At 35.9% G+C, this 27375-nt stretch overlaps 1 protein-coding gene and 1 pseudogene across 2 annotated transcripts; both read left to right on the top strand.

Moving 5' to 3' along the window:
• Positions 1 to 18169: 18169 nt before the first annotated feature.
• Positions 18170 to 21955, top strand: LOC107613312 (serine/threonine-protein kinase SAPK10-like; annotated as a pseudogene). Its single transcript, XR_015896411.1, has 6 exons — positions 18170 to 18496; positions 19559 to 19633; positions 19715 to 19813; positions 19910 to 19963; positions 20111 to 20203; positions 21832 to 21955. The product of XR_015896411.1 is annotated as a serine/threonine-protein kinase SAPK10-like (transcript).
• On the top strand, positions 20620 to 24896 carry LOC107613313 (uncharacterized). Its single transcript, XM_021109685.2, is given in 4 exon segments — positions 20620 to 22095; positions 23276 to 23387; positions 23582 to 24357; positions 24359 to 24896. Coding segments are annotated over 2 exon segments (1134 nt in total). The 5' UTR covers positions 20620 to 22095; positions 23276 to 23387; positions 23582 to 23604; the 3' UTR covers positions 24740 to 24896.
• Positions 24897 to 27375: the final 2479 nt, after the last annotated feature.

Below are 27375 nucleotides of genomic sequence, written 5' to 3'. Positions count from 1 at the left end.
GAAATTGAGGGACTTGAGCAAAAATCAGATTCAGAGGTTGAAGAAGGACTGCTGATGCTGTTGGATTCTGACCTCCCTGCACTCAAAGTGGATTTTTTGGAGCTACAGAACTCAAAATGGCGCGCTTCCAATTGCGTTGGAAAGTAGACATCCAGGGCTTTCCAGAAATATATAATCGTCCATACTTTGGCCGAGTTTAGATGACGTAAAAGGGCGTTAAACACCAGTTCTACGCTGCTGTTTGGAGTTAAACGCCAGAAACAAGTCACAAACCAGAGTTGAACGCCAAAAATACGTTACAACCTGGCGTTCAACTCCAGAAAGAGCCTCTGCACATTTAACATTCAAGCGCAGCCCAAGCACACACCAAGTGGGCCCCGGAAGTGGATTTATGCATCAATTACTTACTTCTGTAAACCCTAGTAACTAGTTTAGTATAAATAGGACTTTTTACTATTGTATTAGACATCTTTTGATCATTTTTAGATCTCTAGACCTCCATGGGAGGCTGGCCACTCGGCCATGCTTACCCTCTATTCACTTATGTATTTTTCAACGGTAGAGTTTCTACACTCCATAGATTAAGGTGTGGAGCTCTGCTATTCCTCATGAATTAATGCAAAGTACTACTATTTTCTATTCAATTCAACTTATTCCGCTTCTAAGATATTCATTCGCACTTCAACATGAATGTGATGAACGTGACAATCATCATCATTCCCTATGAACGCGTGCCTGACAACCACTTCCGTTCTACCTTAGATTGAATGAGTATCTCTTAGATCTCTTAATCAGAATCTTCGTGGTGTAAGCTAGATTGATGGCGGCATTCATGAGAATCCGGAAAGTCTAAACCTTGTCTGTGGTATTCCGAGTAGGATTCAGGGATTGAATGACTGTGACGAGCTTCAAACTCGCGAGTGCTGGGCGTAGTGACAGACGCAAAAGGAGGGTGAATCCTATTCCAGTATGATCGAGAACCTCAGATGATTAGTCGTGCTGTGACAGAGCATTTGGACCATTTTCACAAGAGGATGGGATGTAACCATTGACAACGGTGATGCCCTTACATAAAGCCAGCCATGGAAAGGAGTAAGATTGATTGGATGAAGACAGCAGGAAAGCAGAAGTTCAGAGGAACGAACGCATCTCCATACACTTATCTGAAATTCTCACCAATGATATACATAAATATTTCTATCTTTATTTTCTGTCCATTTATTATTAATATTCGAAAACTCCATAACTATTTGATATCCGCCTGACTGAGATTTACAAGGTGACCATAGCTTGCTTCAAGCCGACAATCTCCGTGGGATCGACCCTTACTCACGTAAGGTTTATTACTTGGACGACCCAGTGCACTTGCTGGTTAGTTGTATCGAAGTTGTGAATGAAAAACGATTTATTAAGACGTGCGTACAGAGTTTCTGGCGCCGTTGCCTGAGATCACAATTTCGTGCACCAGATATCTCCTTAGGTAGAAGCTTGATGTACTTTCTATGAGACTTATGTGAATAAGAAGATCCTTGTGAAAGAAAGAAAATGAAAAAAAAGAAAGAAATAACATAGAGCAATCAATAAGGCTAGGAACCAATAGCTTAAACCCTTAGATATATGCGTGTGATGCTTTTGTACAAAGTTATGCTTGGATGATTAGGTTCTAAGGAGTGCTTTATCACTTGGTAACTTGGGTTAACTAACCTGGGATTATCAACCAAAAGTCTACTATCAAGAGCAACTTTGTTACAAAGCATTAAGCAACCCAAAGAGGTGCTGGGCACCAATGTATTAAGGTTGAATTGCAAGTTATGTGCCTGTGGTGTACATTTGTTAAGGAGAGGCTTGAGCAAGTAAGTTCTTAGGGGTGCTTCAACACCTAACACCTTGAACCAACTGCTTCGGGAGTGTTGACTGAAAACTTATCATAAAAAGTTGCCTTAACACAGAGCACTTAGCTTCAATAAAGTAATAAGCCTCTATCAAAAAGTTTAAGCCAAGGATTAAGGAATAAGGAGTCTCATAGAAAGTAACAAAGTCAATACCTAAGAAAATGTTATAGCCTAGAAGCCAATAAGATTATGAACCTTAAGTTGTCATGCATGCAAACCCCATGAACCAGGATTGAAAGTTTCTCAATAAGGACTTATACTGCTTTGTGTTTTCATTTTATTTCTTATGTTTTATCACTTGCTTGGGGACAAGCAAGATTTAAGTTTGGTGTTGTGATGCCTGGGCATCTTGGCTTGTTTTACAAGCCATTTTTAGTAAGTTTTAACTTAGTTTCATGTTCATTAATAAGCAAGAATTTGAATGAGTTATCTATGCATGTCTTGATTAATCAAACATTAGTGAATTACAATCATTTTCATAAGATTAATGCAAGAACTAAGTGATGTAATGAATGATGAAATATCTTGTGATTATTCATGAAATAGCAAATCTTTGATGCACTTGTTTGATTGATGATAGGCAAGACAAGAAGAAGCAAAGAAAAGCAAGGAACCAGTAGTGTTAACGCCAACTTGAAGGAATTGGGGCGTTACCAACACTAGTAATGCCAATGTTAACACCAGCTTCAAGGACAAGGGGCGTTACCAACGCTGGTAACACCAGTGCTAACGCCAGTTAGGGTACTCATGCAAGAATGAAGAGCGTTAGTGTTGCTAACGCCAGTAACAACGTGCCTCTTGTAGCATTGGTAAAGCTAACATCGGCCAATAATGCTAGAAGCACAATCCAGAGGGCATTGCCAACGCCAACAATGCCAGTACTAATGCCAGGAGCAACTAGGAGGGCGTTACCAACGCCAATAACGCAACTAGTAATGCCATGTCTAGCGTTAATAGCACTAACACTGCCTAATAACGTCTTCGACAAAGAAATTAGAAGATTTGGGTAGTATGCGTATGCACGACCTAGTGTGCGTACGCACAAAGGGAAAATTGGCAGGCATGTGTACGCACAAGTTAGTGTGCGTACGCACAAGTAGCAGAATTCACAGGGATGCGTACGCGCGAGCTAGTGTGCGTACGCACACAGGGTACCATTGGCAACGTTGATAACGCCAGTGGCAACATTATGAGAAGGGCCTGAGTTTTCCTCACTTACTTCAACTAAGGCCAAAGGCCCACATCCAGAGACTTGAAGACTCACTTGAAGTTAGAGAAGTAGTATAAATAAGTGAAGTTTTGAACATCAAAGGGGATCCCGGATTGGAAACTTTCACCAATCGTTAGCGAGATCTACTTTTCTCTCTTCTCTTTTTGCTGGTACTTAGTTTACTTTTCATGAACTTTTACTTTTGTTTTGGATTTTCTAGAGCTATGACCAACTAAACCCCACTTCATTGGGGGAAGGAGTGACAAACCCCAATTTGACAGTTTATCTTGTATTGATTTTTGGGGATTTTATCACCTTTTACCCATATTTATTCAAGAAATAGCATGGTTTTGTATATTCTCCTTTAATTGTGCTTGAATGTGAAAACATGCTTTTTAGACTCAAAATAGCTAAATTTAATTCACCTTGATTCTATTAGATGCCTTGATATGTTTGTTAAGTGATTTAAGGTTTAGGAGGCAAAGATTGGATCAAGGGAATGAAGAAAGAAAGCATGAAAAGTTGGAGAACTCATGAAGAAATGAAAGAACCGGAAAGCTGTCAAGCCGACCTCTTCGCACTTAATCGGCCATAACTTGAGCTACAGAGGTCCAAATGATGCGGTTCCAGTTGGGTTGGAAAGCTAACATCCGGGGCTTCGAAACGATATAAGATTTGCCATAGTTGCTACACGTATGGTGGCGCGCACGCGCAAAGTACGCGCACGCGCCGTTGCTACCACCTAGTTCACTTAAAGCAAAACGTGGCCAACGAATTCTAAAGCCTTGTGGGCCCAATCCAACTCATTTCTGATGCTATTTAACCCAAGGAGTGAAGAGGGAAACATGTGTTAGTTACCATTAGTTTAGTTTAGCTTTATAGTTAGTTTCTAGAGAGAGAAGCTCTCTCTTCTCTCTAGGATTAGGATTAGATTAGTTCTTAGATCTAGATCTATTTCTTCTTATTCTCTCTTCTAATTTTCGTTCCTCTCCTCTATTGCACTTGTAGGATTCTTCTTCTAATGTAATTCCTTTGTTTGTAGTTTGTGAATTCTCTTTTGTAGATCTACATTTCTCCTTCAATGCAATTGGTAAGTTCTTTGTTGTTTCATGATTGATTTAGTTTTCTATTGTGGACCTCTTGCCTTTGTAGTTAGATCTCTCTTTAATTCTTGCAAATTTATGTGTTCACTTGTATTGCACTCTATGTTTTTGATGAAATGTCTCTTATAGCTATTAGTTAGATTTTGTTCCTCTTGGCCTAGGTAGAGTAATTAGTGACACTTGAGTTATCTAATTCCTTTGTTGATTGATAATTGGAGAGATTGCTAATTGGTTTGGAGTGCACTAAAGCTAGTCTTTCCTTGGGAGTTGGCTAGGACTTGTGGCTCAAGTCAATTCATCCACTTGACTTTCCTTTCTTTAGTAAGGGTTAACTAAGTGGTAGCAATGAACAATTCTCATCACAATTGAGAAGGATAACTAGGATAGGACTTCTAGTTCTCATATCTTGCCAAGAGCTTTGTTAGTTGTTAGTTTATTTTCTTTGCCATTTATATTTCTTGTCCAAAAGCTTAAAAACCCCAAATATAATTCACAACCAATAACAAGACACTTCATTACAATTCCTAGGGAGAACGACCCGAGGTTTGAATACTTCGGTTATTAATTTTAGGGGTTTGTTACTTGTGACAAACAATCTTTTGTATGAAAGGATTATTGTTGGTTTAGAAACTATACTTGCAACGAGAATTCATTTGTGAAATTCTATACCATCAAAAATCCATTCATCAAAATGGCGCCGTTGCCGGGGAGTTGCAATGGTGTTATGTTATTGGTTATTGTATATATGTGAATATTGTGAATAGCTTGATTTTTGGATTGCTTGTTAGTTTGCTTGTTCTAGGACTTTGTTTCACTATTTCTTGTTAGCTTTTGTTTCTTATTTTTACTTTTACTATGAATTCTCACTTTGGCTATGAGTGTGATTACAACTATGTTGTAGGAAATGGGAACTTCAATGAAGATGTGCATCAAGGATGGGATAACCAAAGGTGGGAGGAGCCATATGCATATGATCAATCCTCTTGGCAACAACCTCCACCAATGCACTATGAAGAAGAGCCATTCTATGATGCATACCAATCCAATGGTTATGGTGAATCCCCTTGTGACTTCCAAGAACCACCACCATACACCTATGATCCATACCCTCAACATAACTCCCAACCATACTCACAAGCCCCTTCTTACCAACCATCTTCATATGACCCTAATCCATATCCATCCTACCAACAACCATATGAGCAATATGAACCACACATAGAGCCACCACCACGCCAACATCAACATTTTCAAGAGCCACCTCCTCCACATTATTACCAAGATGAACCACCTCCAATATATCAAAATTTTCAACCACAAGATGAATACTACTTTCCACCACAACCTCCCATGGAAGAATACTCATATCCATTGATCCAAGAGCCACATGATCCTAATCATATTATCCAAGAGGAACAAGAGTCAAGGGATCGTCTCAAGGAAGCATTGGATCAATTTCAAGCAACCATGGAGTGTGTTGTGCAACAAGTGGAAAGAGTGGAAAACATAGAACCACCACAACTCTACCAAGAAGAACCACCTTCCTACTATGAACCCTCCCCCCAATTTAATGAAACCTTCCACCCACCCCAATCTCTAAGGGATGAAACCCTTGGTGTTCTTGTTCAAGGGCAAGAGGAAATGAAAAGGGATGTGCAACAATTCACGGCCGCCTTGGATGAGGTGGTAAACCGGTTAGCATCCCAATGCTTGAACTCTCAAGGAACTCCCATGGCTACATGTGGGGAATCAAATGAAGAGCATAACATAAAAGAGAGATTGGTGGAGAATGAGGGAAGTTGCTTTGTATTGGAACAATTGGAGGAAGCTATGATTATTGAAGAAAGGGAAGAATTGGTTGAAGACTTAGGAGATGCGGAGCCTCCATGGGAATCTAGAATTGAAGAAAACCCCTCCAAGATGATTGAAATTGATGCTAGGAAGGAAAGTGCACACCTTCCAAGACATATTCCATATGAAGATTTGGATGGGATAGAGCAAGAAGTGAGTTCCCTTGGTGATGAAGATCAAGCATCAAACCTTAGTGGTGAAGAATCCTTTGAGCATGAAGAACCTTCTCCCAACAAGATGGAAAGCAATGTGGAGGTAAATTTTTCTTACCCTCCCATTTATGACTTGAGTAGGAGAAAATGTTTATATAAAATTGTCGAACAAAGGATTATAATTGAGAAGTCTTGTGAAGAGGTGGAAATCCTTAGAAAAAGGAGGATGGGAATTGAATACACTTTATCAAAACTCTTGGAGTTGTCTTTGCCTAGGTTGCCATCTACTCCTTCATTTGAGTGGGTGAAATTTATTTCTATTAGCTTTATTATCCCACTTGAATATGGTTTGGTTGAAACGGATGGCCAACTTAGGGAGCTTTGTGGGATGAAGCGTAAACGAAAAAGGTTTTGTGGTTGGCGTTGCAAATCAAGGCTCATTATGGTTGATGCATCAAACATGAGATATAAAGGTTGGAGTAGTGCTCAATTAGATGGGTCTAGGAGGATTGTTGGCCACTATATAGAGAATTCACCTTACTCACCACCCGGTTGGACTAATAATGATGATCAACCTCAAGACGGGTATGAAAACAAAGTGTGGGATCCCGGATTACAAGAAGAGGATCAACTTTGGGAGCCCCAAGCTTGTGAAGAACTCCATCAAGACTTGGCTCAATCCATGAAGAATCTTGGGGCACAATGGAGAACCAAGCATTGGTGGGAGTTCCAAGATGAATACAAGCACAAGCCACCTTGATGAGGAGCTCCCCATAAGTCCAACTTAAGGACAATAAACAAAAGTGCTAGGTGGGAGACAACCCACCATGGTAAAATCTTTTCATTTTCTCTTTTGTATATATTGGTAGAATTAGTTTAATTTCATGTTTTGTTTAGTTGGTCGAGTATGTTTGGTAGTTTAAGTATGTTAAATAAGGTTTTATGGTGTTTTGGTAGCTGTTTGGAGGTTTGGAATGCTTGGATTGGTGCAAAAACATAGAAAAAAAAATTTGAAAAAAACAGAGCACCATCCACGCGTACGCGTACATGGCGCGTACGCGCACTTACAGCATTTCCGACCATCCACGCACGCGCGCCATGCGTGCGTACGCATGGATTGAGAAGTTCCAACCTCCATACATTTTCCAGAGAGTTGTGCCTGCGCCGCGCCAACGTTGTGCCTTTCGCACAAACCAACTCGCGCGTACGCGCACATGACGCGTACGCGCCACTCTCGAAATAAGCCAACGACGCGCGCGCGCCATGCGTGCGTGCGCGTGGATGCCCTTTCTTCCATTCATTTCTTTTCTTCTCCTCCTTCCATTTCTCCCTTTTTCCTTTCTTCTTCCCTCCTCCTCCTACCCCTCATCCAACACTTCCAAACACCATCGATAACCATTTATTTTAGTTAGTTGTTAGTTAGTTAGTTAGTTGATTAGTTAGTTTTAGTTTAGTTTTCATTTTATTTTCTCTCTTTTCATCATAAGTGTTGGAGTATTGACTTTGTTTACTATACATTGCTATATCCCTTATTGCCTAAATGCTATTTTAGCATGAAAGTTTTTAGATAATCTTTGTTGGATTCTATGATTGAGGTTATATTTTGTTACTTGGTTTTGAGTTCTTCATGCTTACCTTTTGAAAAATACCAAGTGATGAGAATTGTCTTCGAGTTTATAACTCTTTTGAATTGCATGTTGTAGCTAGCCATCATGTGATTTGGATCCTTTTCCCTCGATTAGGCAACGTCTTGATGGATGATGTTGTGCATTTACCTTAATACATTGTGTTCATGATTATACCCATCCATATGTTTGACTTGAATGCTTTCATGCTTCTCTAATGCTTGTCTTACCTTACAAGCTTACTTAAAGCATCTCAAGCACACTAGGATCAGTGAAGTGCATGCTTCTTTTGTGACATAGCTTTTATGCTAATGTGTATTCTAAACCGCGCAATTTAGAATTCACACACCTAATATTTCTTAATGACACACTACTTCACTCACCTCATTCTAGTGATTTACCTCATTCCAACAATGTATGCTTCCTCGCTTTTATATCTTCTCATCTTATGGTGTCATATTTTTGTTTTTCATAACGAATGCACCACAAGCGAACATGGAAGCAAGACTAAGAACATGCAGCAATCCAGAGACTCGCCGTACCCCCTTGCTCATCTTTGAGTGCACCGAGGACGGTGCAAACTTTTAAGTGTGGGGAGGTCGTCCGACCGGTCGGCGATTTTGGGTGACAAATTTCTAATCCCAATACTTTTGCATTTCATTTTGGGTTCTTAGGATTTTTACTTTCATTTTCTTATTTTTTGCATATGTATACACAATAAGCTTAGTCAAAATAATGAAATTTTCCAAGATTTCTATCTATAGGGCATCTCAATTGATTTGAGTGAAAACTTTTCATAGAACTTGCTTGAATTATATATTTTGTGGAACATGATTTATGAGCTAAGAACACAAGCTTGTGAGATTTGAGCCTAACGGTGTGGTTACATCTTATAACCACTTATTTTTCCTTCTTGTGTGCATTATTCTCCTCCTATGATTGTGATCTTTAATTTGTTTGAATCTATATGTCCCATTATTCCTTGTATTCATGCATTTATATGATTGAGGCCATCATTTTATTAGCTCACTTATCCAAATAACCTTACCTTTTACTCTCCTTTGTTAGCCAAATTTGAGCCTACGCTTAACCCACTTATTCTTATTTTAGCACATTACAAGCCTTAAAGCGAAAAACAATAATTGTCCCTTAATTTGGATCTTTGATTAGCTTAGGCTAGTGTGTGTGAGTATCATTCAAGTGTGGGAACCTTGGGACATTGGGTGAATAAAAGGGTATTTTGTATTGTTATTGAAAATATTGGGAATTGGGTATATACTCATGTATTGATCAAATGTAAAACCTTATGCATTGATGCTCTTGTATATAGAAAGAAAAAAAAATGAGAAAAACAAAAGAAAAAGAAAAGAAAAAATAATATGGAAAAGAAAAAAAATAGAAGAAAAAAAAGAAGAAAAAAAATAATAAAAAGGGGACAAAATGCCCCAAGGCAAGGTCCAATAAAATCAATGCATAAGTGTTGTGAAATGAAAAAGAAAATGCATGAGTATGTGAAAAAGTGAAGAATGGGTAGCTAGATTAGAACTTAGTTGTATAGGATGTCATAGGTTAGGTGGGAAGTTTAAGCTTAACAAAGATTCAAATTTCAAGCTCACTTGACCAAATATGCATCCTACCTTGACCCTAGCCCCATTACAACCAATGAAAAGACCTCATGATACTTGTATGCATGCATGAAATAAATGTTGATTGTTAGAAGAAAAACAAATCTTGGAAAGCATGAAATAGAGGAGAATTGAGTGAATCAACCCTAAACACTTGAGCAAATAGAGTGCAAACACAACCGGTGAGGGTTTGATGCTCAATTACATGTTTTCAACCATGATCATCATTCTTCATGCAAGTTTGTAAAAATATTTAATAACTCAATTCAATTGTGGATTAGACTTGCTAGTCCTTAGCCCTTGTGCATATATGTTTCTTGGGAATTGATTTATTTTGACCAAGCACTTGCATTCATTTAGATAGTTGCATATAGATAGGTTACATTGAATAAATGTTGATGCCCTTTGCTTTCTCTTGGCTTAAGCATGAGGACATGCTTGGTTTAAGTGTGGGGAGGTTGACAAACCCCAATTTGACGGTTTATCTTGTATTGATTTTTGGGGATTTTATCACCTTTTACCCATATTTATTCAAGAAATAGCATGGTTTTGTATATTCTCCTTTAATTGTGCTTGAATGTGAAAACATGCTTTTTAAGACTCAAAATAGCTAAATTTAATTCACCTTGATTCTATTAGATGCCTTGATATGTTTGTTAAGTGATTTAAGGTTTAGGAGGCAAAGATTGGATCAAGGGAATGAAGAAAGAAAGCATGAAAAGTTGGAGAACTCATGAAGAAATGAAAGAACCGGAAAGCTGTCAAGCCGACCTCTTCGCACTTAATCGGCCATAACTTGAGCTACAGAGGTCCAAATGATGCGGTTCCAGTTGGGTTGGAAAGCTAACATCCGGGACTTCGAAACGATATAAGATTTGCCATAGTTGCTACACGTATGGTGGCGCGCACGTGCAAAGTACGCGCACGCGCCGTTGCTGCCACCTAGTTCACTTAAAGCAAAACGTGGCCAACGAATTCTAAAGCCTTGTGGGCCCAATCCAACTCATTTCTGATGCTATTTAACCCAAGGAGTGAAGAGGGAAACATGTGTTAGTTACCATTAGTTTAGTTTAGCTTTGTAGTTAGTTTCTAGAGAGAGAAGCTCTCTCTTCTCTCTAGGATTAGGATTAGATTAGTTCTTAGATCTAGATCTATTTCTTCTTATTCTCTCTTCTAATTTTCGTTCCTCTCCTCTATTGCACTTGTAGGATTCTTCTTCTAATGTAATTCCTTTGTTTGTAGTTTGTGAATTCTCTTTTGTAGATCTACATTTCTCCTTCAATGCAATTGGTAAGTTCTTTGTTGTTTCATGATTGATTTAGTTTTCTATTGTGGACCTCTTGCCTTTGTAGTTAGATCTCTCTTTAATTCTTGCAAATTTATGTGTTCACTTGTATTGCACTCTATGTTTTTGATGAAATGTCTCTTATAGCTATTAGTTAGATTTTGTTCCTCTTGGCCTAGGTAGAGTAATTAGTGACACTTGAGTTATCTAATTCCTTTGTTGATTGATAATTGGAGAGATTGCTAATTGGTTTGGAGTGCACTAAAGCTAGTCTTTCCTTGGGAGTTGGCTAGGACTTGTGGCTCAAGTCAATTCATCCACTTGACTTTCCTTTCTTTAGTAAGGGTTAACTAAGTGGTAGCAATGAACAATTCTCATCACAATTGAGAAGGATAACTAGGATAGGACTTCTAGTTCTCATATCTTGCCAAGAGCTTTGTTAGTTGTTAGTTTATTTTCTTTGCCATTTATATTTCTTGTCCAAAAGCTTAAAAACCCCAAATATAATTCACAACCAATAACAAGACACTTCATTACAATTCCTAGGGAGAACGACCCGAGGTTTGAATACTTCGGTTATTAATTTTAGGGGTTTGTTACTTGTGACAAACAATCTTTTGTATGAAAGGATTGTTGTTGGTTTAGAAACTATACTTGCAACGAGAATTCATTTGTGAAATTCTATACCATCAAAAATCCATTCATCAAGGAGCTCTATTGTAATTTGATGGATCAATAGTAATTCTTGTTTTCTTCTTCTCTTCATCTCTCTTTGATTTGCTTGAAAGATTTTGTTCTTCATTCAATTATTCAATTGTCTTGGATGAGAGATTGAATATACTTGGATTTCATTTAAACCTTCGAAGAGGAATAATGAAATCATGCTAGAAATTCTTTCTCATGCTGGACTAGATTGATGGTTGGTCAGATATAGTGACATATAATCCTCCCGATGCTTTGATCTAGAAAGGTGTGTGGTATAATCAGTGACCAAGCTTCATCTCTTATCATGAGCAATTAGATCAAGAAATTGGGCAATTGTTTAAGTTTAAAGAGATTGAATTGCCAAGGAATTGGGATTCAATCACTCAAGATTGCCAAGAGATCAATGAGTTGTATGATTGAGGAAGAGATGAGAATGTATTGATCCGGAGAATTCAATATCTCTTGAACCCAATGATCCTCTCTATTCTTATCTTCCCATTCTCTTATTCTTCTTACTTTTATGTTCATTGCCCCATTTCCTTTTAATTTCCAATTTTTTGATTTCCTGCAATTTACTTTCCAAGGACTTTATAATTCTGCACTTTAAGTTTCAGTCATTTACTTTCAAGTTATTTAAATTTCAAGTCATTTACATTTTTCGCCATTTAAATTGTTGCAATCAACTCTCATTAATGCTTGGTTCAACTAGAATATCTAATTGACTAAAGTTGCTCAATCTATCAATCTCTGTGGGATTAAACCTCACTCTTCTGTGAGTTTTTACTTGACGACAATTCGGTATACTTGCCGAAGGAAGATTATAGAGATACAAAATTCCGTGATCAAGTTTATGGCGTCGTTGCAATGTTGGGCGTTTCTCTGAGATGAGGTTCTTACACTATTTATTTACTGTTTCTACACTAGTCAGTTTTTCAATCATATTTGTTCTATATCTAACTTGCCAACCTATTTTCATATGCTGCATGCTCGTTTCTTCTTTCAACAACTCATATCTGGGGTCAGCTACTGCCATGCAATGGTAACTAAATGTTCCTCTTTTTTCACTGGCTGATTTAAATTGTATTCTATCTACACTAGTTCTAGACTGTAGTTTAGGGATTAAGGATTTTATGATTGAAGTGGTTATTTAGAAAGATTTGGGTTTAAGGATTTTATGATTTGATTTTGAGTTATTAAGAAAATGATTACGTTTTGAGTTTGATTTATTTATAAAAGAATGAATTAAGTTTTGAGTATGAATTTTTGATGACTGATAGTGATGTTGAGACTAATTGGTGACCCTCTGTCGCAAGATGTGACCGGGTACTTTAACTCCCCATGATATATATATATATATATATGGATTTTGAATATTATATTATATTTGAGTTTAGAGTTTGACTCCATGGAATATTATTGAGTTTGGAGTTTGACTCCATGGAATATTATATTGTTGAGTTTGGAGTTTGATTCCATGGAATATTATATTTGAGCTTGGAGTTAGACTCCATGGATATTATTTTTGAGCTTGGGGATGCGTGCACAGAGAGATTGTCCAATGGTTAACTACCAGGACATGTCGAGTTGGCTGTATAACCGACAGATGAGACTCATCAGCCATAGGACAGGCATACATCATACGCATTTGTTTGTTTTGCTTGAGTGTGCATTATTTTGATTTGCTTAACTGTTTAACTCTGCTTATCTGCTACTTGTTCTACTTGTTGTAATTGCTCATCTATCTGTGTTTTTCTTGCTTGAATTGTATGTGTATGTTTTTTGACAGACCCCTCTTGGCAGAGGTGTGAGGGGGGGTTGTTCCACCGGTGATTCGGAGGATTGGAGGAGACAAAAAGTGAAGTATTAGATTAAAGTTAGATTCAGAACTTGAATACCTTAGATAACTTACCTAATTTCTGGTTTAGTTGAATCTTTAAGCTGAAATCTGAGTGTCAGAGTTCAAGGAATGTCTTTGACTTTTCCGGAACCTTTTATATTAACTATACGGGCACCTTTACCATGCTGAGAACATCCGGTTCTCATTCCATATATATTCTGTTGTTTTTAGATGCACGGTCGAGAGACACCATGTTGAGCGTCTGGAGACCCTCCTTACAAGCAAAGAACTGTCTTTTGGCCTGTTATATTTTGTTTTAGGCTATGTATATATGTATATAGAATCTCCGCATGTATATTTTGTATTTTGCCCTCTTAGAGGTTACTTTTGGAGAAACAGGTGTTTTATTTATGTTTTGGGGAAAACTTTTGGTTATGTATGTATACTCTGCCTGGCCTTAGTTTCGCAGGTCGAGTCTGGTGTTTGATATCTGTGTTTTGAAATTCTGATATGTATATTATGTTTTTAGCCTTCTTTTGATCTCGCCTATCCATTTTACGAATAACCTTGCGAGTATGGCACGATTTTCTGTTTTCGCTTTTGTTTAGCTTATTCTTCAAGGTTTCTAGAGAAGAATTCTTTCAACTATATTTATATGCGTATTTTACTTTTAGAGGTCGTAATACCTCGCCACCTCTATTTTACGACTTAAGTGTAAGGCTCTATATGATAGGGTGCTACATTATGGTATCAGAGCAGTTCATCCTAATTAGATCCTTGGGAATGGACTGACTATGATTCATTGCATTCTCTGAGTGTCTGTCATGTTATAGGTCTTGTCCAGATAACAAGAATTAGAGCTTTATGCATATGACTGTCTAGTAATTAACGCTGTTAACTTACCGTTGCATATCTGTTGATGTTAAGTATGGCCAACTTAATGTTGATAAGTAATGGGTAATGCGAGTCACGTGGTTCAGGAAGTTTTGGCGCGAAGCCATGATTAATCTACAAGCTTCATATGAATGTTTGTATATTCTTGTTTGTTGGTTTAGTTGAGATTTTATCCCTCGTCAATTGTCATTTTGAGATTTTAGAGGGGTAAGACTTGTATTTGGAAAGTTTTGAATAAATTTATGTATATATTATTAAGTGAATATAATTATGTGATTAAGTGAATTAAATTAAAGACTTTTCGATTTCGTAACTAAGGATTCGGTTTATATTCGCGAAGACACAATATTAAATAATTATAATATTAAATTATCGAATTAGAGGTAAGTAACGTCTGGACTTTTAGTACGATCATGAAATGTTAAAAGTAAGAGTGTTACATATACTATAGTTGGTTTCTTAGAATTTTTTAATTAAATTAAAAAAATCACAAACACAAACAAATTATTCCATTTGAAAATAACAAAGAGATCAATCTTGTCGATAGAGTTAAATCTTAAGAATTTATAAAGAATAAAACTTTACTAAAATCTAACAGCCTATTTGGAATGCATCTGATTTGAAGTCATAGATGAATTGAATTCTATTCCTTGCTTTGGAATAGAAAAAAAACATGAAGTTGAATTCCGGTGAGAATTCCAATTCTCATTTTACCCCCATTTACAAATCAAATCTACTTTGGTTTGATTTCAAAATCAATTCTCACCTAAATCTCACTTAAACTGTGCAATATCAAAAATACCCTGTCCAAATTATAATATTCCATAATCCCTTCACTTTCTTTAACCCTATTTTGCTTATTTGTTGGAGGATTGAAACTGCACACCGTGAAACCCTGTTCGTGTTCGTCAGGGTTGTTCACTACTTTCACCATTCTCTGACAAGGTGCAAGCTCTTTGTTGCAGTGCCGTGAAGCCTTCCTCTTCGAGCAATGCAAACTCTTCACTCTGTCAATTGCTAGGAGCTGGAATTAGAGATAGAGGAATGTTGATTACTTTGGCAAAAATTTATTACCCATACTCTAAATTTGTGTATTTGTTTAATGTGCACAATCTGTTTGATGAAATGTCTAATTTGATTTCTAGTTTCATAAATTGTCATGATTTTTTGGCTTGTTATTGCTGATGGTCATAATCTTCAATTTTTGTTTTTATTTTGAGTACGCGATTCCAATCTGTTTGATGACTGATCACTTCTTCATGCTCATACCCACAACAACTCATGATTTTATTTTTAGCCCGCGGTTCTCATATATAATTGGTTTTGTTGCTACTGTTTGGTGATTATTATAGTGTGGTGTATTGTTTTATGTAAATCACAGGCTATTTTATTATAGATTATTTTGTTGCTCCCATGTTAAATTGGATAGGACTCAATTAAAGAATCGTTCTCGATGAAAAATATTTTGACACATGGATTACAATTTTGGATGGAATGACTATTTTGTTTTGAGCCTTTTACTGTTAATTAATTTTCAAGGTTTTTGTATGGGTTTGTGATTCTGATGTCATCCCTTTCATGCGATGATTTTTTTGGGTATAAGAAGAAACTAAGTTTCTTTCTTTAAACATGTATCCTTTTCCTATCCAATGCAATGTCATTCTATTTCTTTATTATCATCAACATACCATTTCTTTATTACTTTGATATTATATAGGTATCTAATATGATAGAATCTGAAATAAATGCAATTTCTTATTATTTTGTGTACGTGTGAACATTTGTTTATTCTGGTTGTTTTGAATTGAACATAAGTTTATGTATTAGTTAGATTTACATATATCATATACTCTTGTTATTTGTGAAATACGTTAAATACTTCAATTTTATGTAATGTATTTGTTTAATAAATTGTTGTTTATTATTTTAATTTAGATTTATTGTGATAATTGTACTTCTACTTTTTTTACTTGTGATATAACAATAGGTGGTGATATGGATTCCGAAAAAGTTAGTGATGTTGAAGGAAAAAATGAGTGTGATACCTACTTTAAATGGACCATGGAAATGGATGGCTTAATGCTTGAAGTTCTTAAGGAGCAAAAGAATAAGGGTCAAAAGGAAGATAGAACTTTTTCGGTGAATCTTATAGAAAGGTGGTGGAGGAAATTAATGAGAAATTTTCTGTGAGCATTAATAAGAGTAAAGTTCTAAATCGTTTGAAGACTCTCAAGGAACAAATGGTTTTAGCAAAATAAATTAATTAAAAGAGTGGGGTAGGATGAAATGATACAACCAAAACATTTGAAGCTATACCTGATGTGTGAAAATCTTTATGCTCGATTTGTATATTTTCTTTTTTATATATATATTTGTCTATTTTAATATTAATATTATTTATTTTATTTGATATTTTGATATGAATTATTTTATTAATTTTTGTATAGGCAAATCCTAAGTTTAAAGCTATTAGAGGAAAAAATCTTTATCACTTGAAAATTCTTAAAGAGATTTATGATAAAGATATAGCAAATGGAATACGGGTTGAGACCGGTAAACAAAAAGTGAGAAGATGGGAAAAGGAAGATACACACGTTAATATTGATGACATTGATGAAATGCAAGCAAACAATGAGGTGCATTTGGAGAATTTTAATCCCTTTGATTATGAAAGTATGCCAGCAAGCCCAACCTCACAAGCTCCATCATCATCTATTCCATCGGTGTCTAATACCTCATCTGCTAAAGGTAAAAAAAGAAAAGTGACAATAATAGACGAGTATTCTCAAGACATGAAAGACATGACTATGGCAATGAAAGATATTGCAAATGCTATCATAAGTTCGCATCCTGAAGTTTGGAAGACATCTGATATGAGGGAAGCTTTAACTAAATTAGGTTTGCAGGGTCGCTCATTTTGTGAAGCTCTTGAATGGTTTGTTACTCATCATACTCTTCTTGGAGTATTTTTTGGCTTAGCGAAAGAGTTTCGTCTTGAATGGTTGAGGGAAAAAATGGATTTTGAGTTTTAGAAATTTGTGGCAATGTTTTTAGATTTAAACTAATGTTCCTTTTTTATGTTATACTTAGTATGATGAAATCTCTACTATTTAGACTTTTATGTTATGTTTAGCGTGATGGAAATTCAAAACTTCTATGAGGGTCATGTGAGGTTGATTTATTGATATGGATTATGAGTATTTTGTTTTAAATTAAACTTTGTTATGTTTATGGCTTATGGGGTTATCTCATTTTTAATTTTACTGTTTTGATCGTATCAAATGACTGTCATAATCACACACAAATAAAATTATAGAAAAAAAAAATAAAAAAATTATGAGATGTTGATTTTTTTTTTAAAAAATAATTTAAATTTCTCATTTTTTAAAAAATTCTACCTATCATAATTTTATGGGTGAGATGGATCTAATTAGTGAAGTTGTATTAGACCAATTTTACTTATAAGTAATTTATATAATTATATTATCTAATTTAATTGATAAATAAAATTATACTTAATATTTATTGAGAGATAAAAATATCTTAGAAAAATAATATAATTCATTAATAAATTATTCTAAACAATAAAATTTAATTTTATCTTGTTAAATGAGTTGGTTATTTCAAACTATGGAATTGAATTCCATTTCTTTAGAATTTCATTTATTGATAAAATTGAATTCTAATTCCAATTATTTAAAGGTGTCCTAACATAGGTTGTCTCTTTGTTCTTTCGCCTAACTGAGTAAACAGCGGGGAGCAAGGTGAGAGCAAAAACCAACAACATTGCTTACGAGGCAACAGAGCACAACCTGCGTCATCATCATTCGGATACACATACTCTAACAAAAAGAGAGTGCACTGACCAAAAACGACATCCTTTTGCAGTCTCATTCTACTCTCCAACCCCATCTGCACTTTGCTTCCTTTCCAACCCAATCCACACTTTATCTTATTCCCTTCCCCCCTTTTCCCCAATAATCAGCATCCCATTTCCCACATCCCAAAACCAGTAACCATCCTTCCACCTCCAACCCCAAAACGACGCCGTATTAATTATTGGGCCCCCCCTCCCTTTCTCTCTCTAATGTAACACCGTTTTGCCTAAGGTTCTGTTGCGTCGTGTTGATCTAAACGACGATGGATCGGGCGGCGGTTACCGTCGGACCCGGCATGGACATGCCGATCATGCACGACAGCGACCGTTACGATCTGGTCCGTGACATCGGGTCCGGAAACTTCGGCATCGCAAGATTGATGCAGGATAATTAGACCAAGGAGCTCGTTGCTGTTAAGTACATCGAACGCGGCGACAAGGTTCGTTATAGTTTTTAATTAACCTCTTTATTATCATCTTTTTGCCTTTTTCTCCCTAGATATTTTCACTTTTATTTCTACTTATTTTGGAAAATTTCTTTTCCTTTTCAACGTTTTCGGTAACGAAAGGGGGAAGAAAAAGGAAGACTTTATCACATGATTTTTTCGGTGCCGGATGAGTTCGTCTTTTAGTTGCTGACGTATGATGTATATGAATATGTATATTTGTATATATACTATTATGCTGTGTTTATGGTTTCTATTTTTGTTTAAGTGCTTTGGTTAGTTGGTGTGTGATTTTATTTTCTGTTTTTGGTTTTCTTACAAATTTTGAGCTATGGAAATTAAAGTTTCGTACGTTTTATCCTCCGGTTTTTCTTTATTTTCTCGTTTTCAATTTTAACGAGCTTATTAAATTATTCATGGGTTTTGCAAGGTGACCAAGGAAATGGGAGAAAAAATAGTGGGTGGTCTAACTAATCCATGTTTTGTTATTCACGGCTTTCGGATTTTATGGATTTATCTATATATTTAATTTTATAGTGCAAAACGCGGTTTAAAAGATCTCAATCCTTGTATGAGATGATGCTCAATTGTGGACATGTTTGATCGGTAGGTGTGGATGTGCGCAAAGCGCAATAAGCTAAGATTAAAAATTTGTGGCTTGTTATTTTGATGATGGAAAATGGTGTCACAGTTTGTTTGAGTTAATAAGCAGCAGCACTGATCGATTTTTCTGCGTTTACCAGTTATATTTGGCTGCTCTGATAATGGAAGGGGTTTTAGGGTAGGGTCAGGTGGAAGTTGGTCCATGTTGGATTGGTTTATTTTGCATCAAACGCCAGACTTCAAACCTTGAACTGAGTAACAGGGACTGGTTTAGATGATTTATGGTTCAATTCATTTATGGGTTTACATATTGTCACTTTCTCGAGTATTCATGAACTTTGAGATGGACCATTGTGATTCAATAGTTCCCAGATTTTTTTAATCACCATTTTCTTTGGGATCTATTACTTAGTGCTGGACTCATCTCCCCTATCTTTTTATTGTGTGGCGCAGATTGATGAAAATGTCAAGAGAGAAGTCATTAATCACAGGTCTTTGAGACACCCTAACATTGTTAGGTTTAAGGAGGTTGGTGTACTTTACACATTGACATTGTATCTGTATTGAAGTGGGTGAACGATACTTGACCTTATATGTAATTTCACTCAGGTTATTCTAACACCTACGCATCTGGCCATTATGGAATATGCATCTGGAGGAGAACTGTTTGAGCGAATCTGCAATGCTGGGCGTTTCTCTGAGGATGAGGTTCTTACACTATTTATTTAATGTTTCTACACTGGCCAGTTTTTCAATCATATTTGTTCCATATCTAACTTGCCAACCCATTTTCATATGCTGCAGGCTCGTTTCTTCTTTCAACAACTCATATCTGGGGTCAGCTACTGCCATGCAATGGTAACTCCTCTTTTTCCACTGGCTGATTTAAATTGTATTCTATCTACACCAGTTCTGGACTGTAGTTTAGGACTTTAGGTTAAGTATTAGTCTTCCCAACATCAAATCTGATCTATCAGTCTCTTGTTAAATTATTTATTCTTGAAGCAAGTTTGTCACCGGGACCTGAAGTTGGAGAACACTTTGCTGGATGGAAGCCCAGCACCACGTTTGAAGATATGTGATTTTGGCTACTCCAAGGTCAGGGTTTCTATGTTTTCCTGGTGTAATTGGTTAGGCAATCTTTTGTTTACCTTTAAATGATGCTCTGTCACAAATTTTAATGCGTATTTCTGCTACCATTTTGTATAGAGTCCTGAACTAGTATGCTTCTGACTTATGTTTTCTTCTCTTTTAAAAGGAAAATTATAGAGTTACTTTGCTTTTTATATTTAGATCACCATATGGAATTGGATACCTTGTTAGCTATCTAATGTAATTTAAGTAATTTGGGATATTGGGATGAAGTAATACTGCATGAAATTTCTAGGTGAATTTTGGTAGTCTGAATTCTTTGATGAACTATTGTTTCATCATGCATTCACATGTACTATAGTTGACTTGTCTAATGTAAGGCTATATCTACAACTTTTCTACAACTTTGATTAGAAAAGGTCAAAAGGATACTTCATCAGCTATCTAGCAGTGGAAGTGGTGATAATCTGCTTGGGAATTAGAGAGGGTCAAATTTGAATTTCGGATGAAAACTGGAAAAATTGGTCCCTGAATCTGTTCTGGTGTGTGAATTTGCTTCTGTAGCTATCTCTGTTTTGCACATAGGTGCATCAAGAAAATTTCTAATAAAGACAATCTTTGGAAGTACATGGCTTAGACATAACTCGCATTAAGATAGAATTATATGGAGTGTAAGTACAACATGGTACCTGTCTTCTAAGAAAGCATTATTGTCTTTTCATCAAATTAGATAGCAATATTTAATTTAATTTCCCGATTGAACCTGAAACTTAAACTGAAAACCATAATGATTAGCATGATCCACTTCATTGGATTTGCAACTATAAGAAGACATATAGAAACATGAACATGTTCCATAATCTGTCTGTATCTTCTTTGGCTGTCAAAGTAAGTGTGTGTGTGTGTGTGAGTGTGTCCCTTTGCGTGCTTTGATTTTCCTTTACCTAATTTACCCCTTCCTACATGGCAGTTATTTTACATATAAAATAGATTTCATGAACTCATTAAAATCAGTTACTGCTGTCTTATTCAAAATCAGACAGAGATATACATGAGAAATAATGTTTGTCAATTCATAAATGTTGAGAGAAATATGAGTGAAAGGTACCAAATTTACCTAAAAGGGGTTATGGAACTAACAAAAATGGAAATAACGGCGTTGAAAATATTATTCATGAAAAAAAGTATTTATACCTAAACGCTTATTTTTTTTCCAAATATATTAAAAAATTGTGTAATTTTAATTTGTTAATATAACATTATCTTTTAAAGATAATTTTAGATTTTTATAGAAGTAGATAACTAATTTGCACAATATGATTTTTTATGAGTAATTTTAATTTTCTATAAAAATAACATTGTCAACAATATCTTTTTAATATAGACAATGGGACCGATAGAAAAGTCCATTTTAATAATCAATATATATATATAGTGAATATATATCGTTTTAGCATGTTTGAAAAGTTTTAGAATAAAAAAAATTATTTCGTTAAAAATTTTATTTTTATTTAAAATTTAATTCTATAATATAAAATAATTATAATATATTACTTTTAAATGAGTGAATTTTTTTTACAAATCTATTACTCTAAAAAACAATTTTTATTGAATATTTATTTATAAATAAAAAGGGAGAGAAGAAAGGCTAAACGAATGCTGAATCCTAAATCCCCATTTACCCATCTTCTTCCGTCAGTAGCGACTCATCTCTCTTCTCTGAGAACCCTAGAAGCCACCACCACCAACAGAGCAGCCCACTGCCACTGCGTCCCGCAGCCACAGCAGCGACCCGCAACCACCGAAGCCACAGCAGCCTCCCGCAACCACCGCAGCCCCCACCGCGTCCTTGTCATCGCCGAGCTCGCCTCCTCTGTCGTCGCCGTTGCTCGCCGCCGGTAAGTAATACTCTGTTATTCCTCCTCGCCGCCTTCTGATTTTCTGTTCATGATTCTCTGATTTATTTGTTTGCTGGATTCATGATTTTGATTTATTTGTTATTTGTTCATGATTTATTTGTTATTTGTTCATGATTTATTTGTTTGCTGAATTCATGATTTTGAGGTTATTTGTTCATGATTTATTTGTTTTTCTGAAGTTATTTGTTCATGATTTATTTGTTTTGCTGGACTTCATGATTTTGGTTGCTGAATTCATGATTTTCTTAGGTTATTTTGGATTCATGATTTTTTATTATCTGAGGTTATTTATTCGTTCATGATTTTCCGAGGTTATTTTTTATTTTTGATTTTCTGAGGTAATTGGTTGTTGAGGTTATTGTTATTTATTCATGATTTTAGTTATACTTTTGATGTTTTTTTGGTGACTTGTAAACTTTGTTTGAAGTTGTTTGTGAACCTCTAACATTAAGTTATGGATAATTTATTATGTAAAATTTTAATTTTTATTAAGTTAGAATAGTGAATTTATATATTTGAAATTATTTTTAAGTTTTTTAATAATTTTATTTAATATTTAATTAAACTGGTTGAATTTCGGTTAAATTCCGATCGAACCAATAAACCATTGAATCAATAATCTCACCGGTTTATTGACTGGTCTGGTTCTCGCAACCTTGGAAAATATATATCGTTTTAGCATGTTTGAAAAGTTTTTTAGAATAAAAAAAATTATTTCGTTAAAAATTTTATTTTTATTTAAAATTCAATTCTATAATATAAAATAATTATATATATTAATAGATGTGAATTTAATTTTTTATTCGAAATTACTTTTAAATGAGTGAATTTTTTTTACAAATCTATTACTCTAACAAACAATTTTTATTGAATATTTATTTATAAATAAAAATATTTTTTATATTTCAAACATTAAATATAATTATTATTAAAATTGATTTAAAAATTTTTTTTGGTGACTAAATTGATTTGAAAATGAAATTACGTTTGATTTTTATTTACAAATAAAACAAATATAAAAATTAAAATTCTGAAATGAATATTTATTCCAAACCTTAAAAAGAGATCATTCTTGAATCTTGAGTGAATTCTTAAGAAAAAGACTAGGGTATACAGGGGATTGAATTCTTATTGTTGCAATTCCAACCACCCTCTCCAGGTAATGCTTTGAGTGACTCTCTGTGTTCGCTGCCGCACCCGCCAACCTTCCTACGGCCTCGCCTCCACCTTGCCGTCGTCGCCTCCTCCTTGCCTTCTCCGACCACCTCGAGGTGCTAAGCTTTTAATGGTAAAAAACTATAATTTTACAGTTTTAACCTGTTGATGTTCTCAACAAACTCGTATAGTTATGAAATTTGATCGATAATTTTGTTCATCAATTTAGGTCATTTGAATTTCAAATCATATTCTTTATTTCAAGAAACAAAACAATAATAGTAACAGAATCGAATTCAATTGTATGCAGAGAAGAATAAAAAAGAAAGAGGAATGTCATCGACGACTACACCATGCGCTGCATGTAAGTTCCTTCGTCGGAAGTGCACACCGGAGTGCATTTTTGCACCGTACTTCCCAGCGAACAACCCACAGCGCTTCGAATGTGTCCACCGTGTCTTCGGCGCCAGCAACGTCGGCAAGATCCTCAACGAGCTACCTCCATCCCAGCGCGAGGAAGCGGTGGAGTCCCTTGCGTTCGAGGCGGAAGCACGCCAATGCGACCCGGTCTATGGCTGCACCCTCCAAGTCTGCATCCTACAGAAGAAACTCCGCCAGAGACGTGCCCTCCTCGCTAATGCCAAGAGAGAACTTAGCGCCTACATCAACCCACAAGCCATTCAAGGTCCATTCAACCCTCAGGAAAAGCCTCTGTCTTCACCTGCCGACCATTTAGGTCCTCCCTGCAGTCCGAATGTTGTACAGTATTCACCCATTTTAGGCCCATCCTACGGTCTAGATGTTGTACAGTCTTCAGCCCATTTGGGCCTATCTGACTGCCCAGATGATGCACCGTTTTTTATGCCAGCTATACAGCATAATGGGTCATTGGGTGGTGGTGGTGCTGCTGACCCGAAGCTGGACCCAGGGCAGCAAGAGTTGTTGGAGGCCCAGCAACTTGCTGCTGCTGCGGCAATCCGAGAACAGCAGCAAGCTATAATGATGAGGAATTATGTCCAGCAACAGCAACAGGAGTATCTAAGACACAATGCTGCTGCTGGGATTGAACCTGTTGCGGCTGCGGCGGCCCTACGGCGATGTCAGTGGATGTGGAGTGTTTGGCCACATGGGTGCATCTTCAGGTGGTCAAGGAGGTGAGATGGCAGCTTGTATGGGTTTGGAGACATTTGACAATGGTAGAAGTTATCATCGACAGTTGCAACAACAAGCACAGCATGGAGTAGGTTTAAATTACGTTGGTCTTGCAACTCAACATCACTACCCTCTTGGGGGCCAGTTGCTGTTCCCATCACAGCAGCAAGAACTACCGTTGACCCAACAACAACAACAACTAGAACTACAAGTATTACAACAACAGCAGCAACTACAAGTATTACAACAGCAGCAGCAACTACAACAACAACAACTTTTAGAGAGTGAAGACAGTAAGAGTGTCGGTCCTTCTTGATGATTGTCTCATTTTTGCAACTATATATATGGTTTTTCTTCCTTTTTTCCTTGTCATCAAAGAATATTTCGGTTAAGTATGTGTTTTTTTTTTTATTTTTTGGTTATTGTTAGTATGTATTTTCGGGTTGATTATAGAATTATTGTATTGATAATCATAATGTTGGTAGTTGTGGATTTAGATTATTATAAACAGCGGAAAGAGCGTGAAGTTGAGGAAGCTGCCTACTGGTTAACCACATTTTGGTTAACCAATTTAATAAAACAATTTTAATACGTTATTCATATTTTTTAAAATTGGTTAACCAAATTAAAAAGACCGGTTTTTAACCGGTTAACCAAAACCAAATTAAAAGAAAACCTAATTTCAAAACCTAATTTCAAAAATCACTTCGTCTCTTCGAACTCACTCTTCGCCGATTCTCCTCTGTATGCCGCCGGCTGCCGTCAACAATTCTTCTCTTTTGCTTCTCGCCGGAGCTCGCCGGTGGTTCGTTGGACCTATGCCTCTTCGAGTCTTCACTTTGATTTGCGACTCTGTCCCTCTGCCTCGACCTCCCATTCTTGCCGCCGGAGTATCTCTTTTTCGGTTCTCTTCTTCTTTCGTCGGTGGCTCGCCGGAACTCATCAATTGAGGTCAGCCTCCTCCTTGCCCTTGGTTCTGAGTTCTGAGTTTTCTCCTGGGTTTTTTCCATTTTTTGGATTTGTTCTGTTTTTTTCCTTCATTAGTATGCTTCTAACTTAATCATTTCAATGGATTGAAAATGTGCAGATTTTAAAAGTCTCTCATTATTGAACTCTTCATTTCAACGGATCCTGCTGTAAGTTTCTTCTTCACTGTGGTTCATTTTTTGATTGGTTAGGACTTAATTTATTTATATGATTTGAATGGAGAATTGTTGTTCTAATTATCTGTTCTTCACAGTGGTTCACTTTCTAATGTATACATATAATCTATGGTATCTGAACTACATTGTCAATGTCGTGGATCATACACCTAGTGCATTCAATATGTTGAGCTTTGATTGGTTTACCAAAAGAAATAATATGGATTTTTGTTCATCTCCTTTGATTTTGGTCCTGCATTCTTGTTTTACATTGTTCAATTTAATCTATTTGTATTAGTACGTTACACCTCAAGTAAACTAATCACTACATGTATAATGCTAACCACTACATGTATAATGCTAACCAGTAACCACTAATTTTTGCAAAGAGGGTTATGGTACTTTTTGCTTTTTCTTTTTTGCTGTAATGTGGGAATCTTGTTGTTTCTTGGAGGAATGGGTTGGAGGTGGTAGCCACTTCTTCTTTTGGGTTTAATAATTTTCACTTTTCACAGACAAAAAAGTTTCAAGAATTGATTTTGATTTAAACCAACTAATAAATAAAATTGTGTTAATAGAGAGAAAGAGATGGATAGAGAAGAGGGTGGATTGTGGGAAAGCCTTAGACTTGAGAAATTCAAAGGTTAATTTAATGGACTAGGTCTTGGATTCTGTTTGTTTGTTACTATATTTTAACGAATTTTGTTTTGGTAGAAAGAATAAATGCTTTGTAAAAATAGGCCTATCTCTAATGAATCATAGCCGAGTATATGTGCTTCATTTGGTTTTGTCTGCTGCTTTTAAATGAATGCTGGACAGAGCAGACCCTTGTACTCCCACTTAGAAATTGTTGGTTATATAGTTTCATGCATAGACACATCGGATTTAGTTGGAAGCAGGCTACTTTTATGCTTTAGAGTGATGATATTACTATGTACCTGGAATTTTTATTAGATACGGCCATTTTAATTCACTTTCACAAGTTCCTTTTTCTGCCGAGCATTCCTTCGATTGCCAAAAACAATCATCTATTGCTTTAATAATGCCTGGGGTGCTATTAAAGATTAAACTGCATTTATCTGAATTAATAGCTGTGTTTTAGTTGTAAATTCTATAATGTTAACAATCGTTTCTTGGTGGGGCATAATTGTGTTTAATGCATAGTATCATCAAGAAAACAGTGCAAAGTATATGTATATATTATTCTTGAAACAAAAAGATTTTGTTTTTTTCCATATCATCAATCATCGATTCGTTTTAATTTGGTGGGTTTTGAGGCTTTAAATTCTTTAGTGGCTGCATTATAAAATTGGGGTTGGGACTGAGATTAGCAAGTGCATCAGATTTTGGAAAGAGAAAAAGCAAGGGTGACTTGAATTCAAAGATATGAATCTGAGGAATGATATTTTGGAAGATTTAAAAAAAATGGAAAAAATTTGTGCATTGATGATTCTCTCATTGGCGGCCCCTAGGTGTTACTCTGTATAGTGGTAATGTTAGTTTGATGGGGTTTCTTTTTTTTGATGTTTTAAAGTTTCACTCCTTTTTACTATGTAGTTTCTTTTTTTTTTTTTTTAAATATTTTCTCTAACATGCTCAATGTACAATAGTGTTAGGAACCTTTGAAGGATTAACAATGACAAAGCTTTGATATTCTTTGTTTCTCTCAGTTTTGATGTCAAGTTTGTTCTTTGTAGCTTGTGGTTTGAAGTGTTTGATTTGATGTTATGAATGCTGTGATAATCAGTAATCCAGTTGTAGCTTCAAATTGATGTTTGATAACGTTATGCTTACTCCAAAGCAACCACCT

The sequence above is a fragment of the Arachis ipaensis genome, chromosome B8, assembly GCF_059453495.1.
Source record: "Arachis ipaensis isolate K30076 ecotype BB chromosome B8, ASM5945349v1, whole genome shotgun sequence".
Lineage (NCBI taxonomy): Eukaryota > Viridiplantae > Streptophyta > Magnoliopsida > Fabales > Fabaceae > Arachis > Arachis ipaensis.
Note: the sequence above shows the minus strand (reverse complement) of the source record. Positions and strands in the feature narration are given on the sequence as shown.